The sequence below is a fragment of the Macrobrachium nipponense genome, chromosome 32, assembly GCF_015104395.2.
Source record: "Macrobrachium nipponense isolate FS-2020 chromosome 32, ASM1510439v2, whole genome shotgun sequence".
Classification (NCBI taxonomy): Eukaryota; Metazoa; Arthropoda; class Malacostraca; order Decapoda; family Palaemonidae; genus Macrobrachium; species Macrobrachium nipponense.
Genome location: NC_061094.1, coordinates 11,301,237 through 11,308,736, shown reverse-complemented (window position 1 = coordinate 11,308,736; position 7,500 = coordinate 11,301,237). Strand labels below are relative to the sequence as shown.

General features: G+C 40.7%; 1 protein-coding gene across 1 annotated transcript in view; it reads left to right on the top strand.

Moving 5' to 3' along the window:
- The first annotated feature begins 5,925 nt into the window (after positions 1 to 5,925).
- LOC135207210 (proton channel OtopLc-like) overlaps positions 5,926 to 7,500 on the top strand; it is a 771,996-nt gene continuing 770,421 nt past the window's right edge. The window contains exon 1 of the mRNA XM_064238822.1: positions 5,926 to 6,859. Coding sequence (XP_064094892.1) covers positions 5,941 to 6,859 — 919 coding nt within the window. The 5' untranslated portion in view covers positions 5,926 to 5,940. The remainder of the gene's footprint in view (positions 6,860 to 7,500) is intronic.

Genomic DNA, 7,500 nt, shown 5'->3' with positions numbered 1-7,500 from the left:
CATTTTCCTGTCCGCCCTCAGATCTTAGAAACTACTGAGGCTAGAGGGCTGCAATTTGGTATGTTGATCACCCACACTCCAATCATCAAACATACCAAATTTCAGCCCTCTACCCTCAGTAGATTTGATTATATTTAAGGTTAAAGTTAGCCATAATCGTGCTTCTGGCAACACTATAAGCCATTCCACCCCCGGGCCGTGGTTAAAGTTTCATGGACTGCAGCTCATTATGCAGTGACTACCGAAAGGTAAATCTATTTTCGGTGGCCTTGATTATACGATGTACAGAAAACTCGATTGCGGCAAAGAAACTTCGGTGCATATTTTACTTGTTTTAATTTTTGATCTTGTAATGGTTTTCGATAAAAAAACTTTCATTTAATGTTTTATTTTATTTAGAGAGAAATTTTGTTTTTAATATATATTGAAAATATCTGCCTTTGAGTATAAAGTTGCTCAGCAATTGTGTCAATATTGGAATATCTTGATATGATAATCTCTCATTGCTAACCTCTTAGCTGCAACAGGTGGGTCTTCTCCGTCCTTCGGGGCACAGGTCGAATCTTAGCATGTTGGATTCAATGAGCGTCCTGCCAGCCTCGGCCTAATTTTTTTTTTTTCTTTCTTTCTTTTTCGTCAGGACTTGGTGTCTTTTTAATGTCCTCGAGGACAGCGTTTTTTTTCTTATCTTTATTAATTTTTTCAGTGATGTAATTCCGAAACTGAGTCTGGACAGCTCGCTGTGTCTTGAGCAAAAGTTTCTGTATTATATTAAAATCCGGCAACAGGCCAGAATTCTCTCCAGTTTCGTCTTTGCAATTTCTTGTTTTCTCTTTTGGGGATTTTTTTTTTTTTTTTTTTTTTTTTTTTTTTTTTTTTTTTTTGAGAGTTACCTTTTATTATGGCCGTTGCTTTTAATAACGCTACAGCCCTGCTCACCACTTTCTTTTTCAGTTGGTTCTCTCCTCTCGGCTCTACTTTCATTTTCCCATCTTTATTTGTTCATTCTTTATTCCACCTCTCTCTTCTTCCTCTGCTTCGTAGTTCCTAGTTGGACGAGTGGTTCACGGGCTCGACTACCGTTTCGGTGGTCGCGAGTTCTACTCCCCGCTCTGCCAACGTGGAATATATTTCTGGTGATTAGAAATTCATTTCTCTTTATAAGGTGGTCCGGATCCCACAATAAGCTGTAGGTCCCGTTGCTAGGTAACCAGTTGGTTCCTAGCAACTTAAATAAATATCTGATCCTTCGGGTCAGCCCTAGGAGGAGAGCTGTTAATCAGCTCACAATGGTTTGGTTAAACTTGAGATATTCTTAACTTTTCCTCTGCTTCCTTGTCATCCTCTGTGAAATAATGCATCATGGCGCCCAGTTGCAGCTGCTCGTCTTTCTTTCATGTCATTTTGCTTTCTCGTTTCTGCCTTCCTCCCTTATTCGTTCTCACTCGTTTCTCCTGTCTTCTTTTCTCTTGTCCTTAATTCATCTCTTCCCCTTCTTCCATGAAACGGCCTTAGCGACGCCGTTTTGCTTAAACTAATCAACCAATTGTTTTCCATTTCCTGCTCTTTTCCTTTTTTTTTAATTTTCATTTTGCCTGATCTATCACTTTTCCTCCTTTCCCACTTTAAGCTTTCCAATTCCATCTTCCCTCCTCATCTCTCGCCTTTCTCTTTTCCCCTCTTTCATATCACCTTTTCCCTACTCCCTCCCTTTCTACACCCTTTCTCGTGCTCCCTTCCCGTTTCTCTCCCTTTCCACCCTTCCCCTTTCTATGCGACTTCTTTCTCCCATACGTCCTTCTGATCGCCCTGTTTCTGCCCCTCTCGGTTCTCCTGTGTCAGTCCCGGGGCTTACACATCCGGGTTACTGCTATTGATTTCGGGCTTATTGGTATGGGGTCCTTCGTCTGTTGGGATTCTTCCGTTTGTTTCCTCATTTGCCTCCTCCTCTCTTCTGCCTCGACTGTAGATATATCTACCTTTTATTTGTCTGTCCGTCCGCGCTTTTTCTGTCCGGCCTCAGATCTTGAAAATTTCTGAGGCTAGAGGGCTGCAAATTGGTACGTTGATCATCCACCATCCAGTCATTGAACATACCAAGTTGCATCCCTCTGGCCTCGTTAGTTTTCATTCTATTTAAGGTTAGATTTAGCCATGATCGTGCGTCTGGCAACTATATAGGACAGGCCACCACCGGTTCGTACGGCACTATACCGAGACCACCGAAAGATAGATCCATTATCGGTAGCCTTGATTATACGCTGGACAGAAAACTCGATTGTGCCGAAGAAACTTGGGCGCATTTTTTTTACTTAGTTTTTGTTATTTTTTGGCGTGTTTATAATCACTTTTGCATATTTATCTTAGATTACCAGATCACTGAGCTGATTAACAGCTCTCCTACCTAGGCCTGGCCTGAAGGATTAGATATTTTCACGTGGCTAGGAACCAATTGGTTACCTAGTAACGGTACCTACAGCTTATTGTGGGATCCGAACCACATTCAATCGAGAAACAAATTTCTAATCCCCAGAAACAAATTTCTGACTCCACGTCGGCAGAAGCGGGGAATCGAATTAGGGACTACCGAATCGGTAGACGAACACGTAAACCACTCGTCCAACGTAGAACTTTCTCTCGTCAGAATGCGGTTAGATGGCCTTTCTTGTATAAAGTTTGATCAAGTTATCTTTTGCCTCAAAGTCTTGTCTTTTATCTTACATCATTATTATGAATTTAATTCTAATTCCTGTGATAGTCAAATTCACTTGTAATGATTATCAGTAGTACCGGTTTTTATTGTAAATATATTATATAGGATATATATATATATATAATAGATATATTTATATAAATATAATATATTATATAATATATATATATATATATATTATATATATAATAATAAGAATATATGTATAGTATATATATATATATATATATATATATATATATATATATGTGTGTGTGTGTGTGTGTGTGTGTGTGTGTGTGTAAATAAATTCTTCTGTCAATCACTACTTGATAAGGGTGGAAAGTAGTCAACTGAAATATAGTCCTTATCTTCAAACCAGTGTTTTAATGGGCCATATATATATATATATATATATATATATATATATATATATATATATATATATATATATATATATATATATATATATATATATATATATATATATATATATATAATAAAGATAAATGCCACGAAGGAAAAATAAACGAAGGAGTCTGCGAGATCTTTCGACTCCTTTCCTTTGTTTATTTTTCCTTCAGTGGCATTTATCTTTATTTATGGATTTATCACGTTCCTAACTTTCGTGCTCAGTTATACATATCTATCTATCTATATATATATATATATATATATATATATATATATATATATATATATATAATATATATAGATAGATAGATATGTATAACTGAATCACGAAAGTTAGGAACGTGGTAAATCCATAAATAAAGATAAATGCCACGAAGGAAAAATAAAACAAAGGAGTCGAAAGATCTCGCAGACTCCTTCGTTTATTTTTCCTTCGTGGCATTTATCTTTATTTATATATATATATATATATATATATATATATATAAATATATATATATATATATATATATATATATATATTATATATATATATATATATATATATAAATATTCTCTTTCTTCCATTTTACTTTCCACCCTCTCTTAACACTTGATTCATAGTGCAATTGCTTTGAGGTTTTCCTCCTGCTACACTTCTCGAACCTTCTCGCTGTCAACCTCCGTTTCAGCGCTGAACGACCTCATAGGTCCCATCGCTTGGCCTTTGGTCGACATTATTATTCATCTCATCATCGGTACCTCTTTAAGTAATGCTGAATTCACCGTTCGAGAAGCGTCATTAGAGAGCCTATGACTCTGGAGGGATCGAAGAGGGAGTGGATGGAGCTCCATTCTCTGAGGGTAATATGATACAGGAGGTGGAAGAGAATAGAGGCTACATTACTTTGCTGTTACGTCTGCCTATACTCAGGTACAGAAGACTATATAAGATGTTCGGTCACAAAACTCATGTGTTTTCGCACGTTTCAAAAGAGATGGTAGGAGCGGGTAGTATTTGATAAATTTGACGTGAACTTGTCACACCATCCAGGAGTAGTAAGTCAGTGTCTATTCTATAAATGTGTGTATGTGTGTGCGTAAATCTTCTATCTATCTATCTATCTATCTATCTATCTATCTATCTATATATATATATACTATAATATAAATTTATAGAAATAGCTAGATTAGATAGATAGATAGATAGATAGATAGATAGAAGATTTACGCACACACATACACACATTTATAGAATAGACACTGACTTACTACTCCTGGATGGTGTGACAAGTTCACGTCAAATTTATCAAATACTACCCGCTCCTACCATCTCTTTTGAAACGTGCGAAAACACATGAGTTTTGTGACCGAACATCTTATATAGTCTTCTGTACCTGAGTATAGGCAGACGTAACAGCAAAGTAATGTAGCCTCTATTCTCTTCCACCTCCTGTATCATATTACCCTCAGAGAATGGAGCTCCATCCACTCCCTCTTCGATCCCTCCAGAGTCATAGGCTCTCTAATGACGCTTCTCGAACGGTGAATTCAGCATTACTTAAAGAGGTACCGATGATGAGATGAATAATAATGTCGACCCAAGGCCAAGCGATGGGATCTATGAGGTTATTCAGCGCTGAAACGGAGGTTGACAGCGAGAAGGTTCGAGAAGTGTAACAGGAGGAAAACCTCAAAGCAGTTGCACTATGAATCAAGTGTTAAGAGAGGGTGGAAAGTAAAATGGAAGAAAGAGAATATGAAAGGAGGTACAATGGAAGGAACGAAAAACGGTTGCAGCTTAAGTAATGCCTACGGTGCACCTCATGCGGTGCACTGACAGCCCTACAGGGTTTAAAAGGTTCAAAATACTCTCTACGATTGGTAAATAACTCTTGCAATTGCGAGATCTATTTTGTCTACCTTCCGTAGTGGTATTAGATATTGTCACTCTTTCTTACGAAATTAGTCACGTTATAATGGTAGGCACTAATCCGTTTCTTATTTTTTTTTTTATTATTTTCATTGCAGTTATTATCATGACGAGGAGGTCATAATATGCTCATTCATATTCCTGGAAACGTAATCATATGATGATGATGATTTGCTCTCTTCGTCATCTTTTACACCTTTTCGTTCGTCATTTTTGCGCAACAATATTAGTTACTCCAATATCTCTCTCTGAAAGAAAGAAAAAATTAAATTCTGGACATTTTTGGAAATCATTTCAAATTGCCTGTCAATATTGGTTTGTACGAAGAAATGATTCGACTAATAATTCTCTCTCTCTCCCCCTCTCTCTCTGGATGTACTTTTATACTTTCTTGTAATAAGGAATTATTCCTTATTACGAGAAAGAATTTAATAGTACAGAGAGAGAGAGAGAGAGAGAGAGAGAGAGAGAGAGAGAGAGAGAATTAATAGTCTAATCATTCCTTCTTGCAAGACAAATGTAAAGGTATATCTGGAGAGAGAGAGAGAGAGAGAGAGAGAGAGAGAGAGAGAGAGAGAGATCAGACCATTCAGTTCTTATTACAAAAAATGTAATAGTACATCCAGAGAGAGAGAGAGAGAGAAAGAGAGAGAGAATTAATAGTCTTATCATTCCTCATTACAAGAAAAACAAGAAAAATATAAAAGTATATTCAGAGAGAGAGAGAGAGAGAGAGAGTCTTGGAAGGGTTTCATGGAAGAGGCCCCTGGAAGGAAGGTAGGAGGTCTGGTGAACCGCGTGTCACCCGACCCAACCGCACACGCCCTCACCTCCCTCGTCGGCTCCTCCCGGGCCTTCGCCTCGCTCGACCAGTTCCCTTCTTCAGTTGTGGAGGAGGACACGGCGGCTCCTTCATGTTAATATGCCCGTCGGGAAACCCGCTGCTTGTTCGTTGACTGCTGCTGCTGCTGCTGCTGCTGCTGGATCTAAACTCCGAGGACGCGATGCCGCTGCCCTCGACTCGGGGCTAAAGCAAATCCTCCGCAGAGCGTCGTTAGCCGTCGTGTCAGACCGGAGGCCGGAGCTCGTCCCTTCGACGGACAGCTGGGACAGACGCTCCTCCGTCTACTCCGCTGGATCCGCCACCCCCGATTGCTTCTACGACTCGAATTATCGCCTGCAGGCTCGCGAGACCAGCCTCCTGGATTCGCTGACCTACGAGAGGGCTCTGACCCAGCTGGCGAGGGAACAGACGCTCAACTCCCTCTCGACGCTCCGCTCCATCGAGTCTCAGCTGGAAACGGTCTACGGTCAGGACGTCGTCTATCATTCGGTGCCGCGGAAGCAGCAGCAGCAGCAGCAGCATCAGCATCATCAATCCTCCTCCTCCGGCGGCGCCGTCAAGGAGGACAAGCAGCTCCTCTTCCGGCTGAGCGCCGTTTCCTCGGCCTCCTCGGGACCCGCTGCCAACGTCACGGACGTGAGCATCTCGGACATCTCCACGACGAACCTCCCTCTGCTGAACAGCTCCTCCTCTGGCCGCAGGGATTCCTGCTCTTTCAACTTCAAGAACCAGTATTACCCTGACGGGAAACCCGAGATGGTTTTGGTGTCACCTCTCACGCCCACGCCTTCGCCCAGGGCACCGGGGGATGTGCGGGCTGCCAGGGAGCAACATCAGCAACATCAACAACATCAACAACATCCTTATCTGCATCGTCCAGGCGAAGGGAAGGAGATGCTCTTATCTGTCGGGGAAAGGAGGAGCCTCTACACCAGGTGCGACCAGCCTCGAAAAGGGGACTTCTATCTGTCCCGTCCGCTCTCCCTGCCCGATAATGGTATGTACTGCATATCTCTTACTTTTTATCCCTCAAAACTTTATGCTTGCTTGATTCAAGCAATTTCAACCATCTACACCCCATTAGTAGCCGTTTTCGCCGTGTTCTTGCTACGGTAGGTAGTGTGGCACAAGAAGTAACGTCTTCCTCTGATTCTTAAAATCACTCTCCGGTCAGACCTGTCTCTCCAGTATGATGGGAAGGAGGAAGAAACAAGTTTCTGTTGGCAGATTTGTTTCAGCTCTTTAACCTATAAAGCTCATCAGAGCTTCAGGAAAACACATGAAACGCGTTTTCCTTACCTCACTGATATCGGGGTTGTTGGAGAACGTCGAAGCTCTTGGTATAAATGAAGGGTTGTATGGCTCGCTGATAAGAGTCGAAACATTTTTATTGTTTATTTATGGATGACCGTTTTAATTTTAATGCCTCATTATTTATTTGTTTCATGTCATTGGCTTTTTGTGTTTTTATATGTCTATTGCAACGCGTCGTAGGCTGAACAGGTCAGTATCAGTCATGTGGATATTTTTTTGCCTATTGTGTGGAGAATGACGGGAGGTATTTCTCTCTAGGAAAAGGTACTGAATTGCCCAGAAGTGCCCAGAAGAACTGATGCTATCACCAAGTGCTTCCCACTT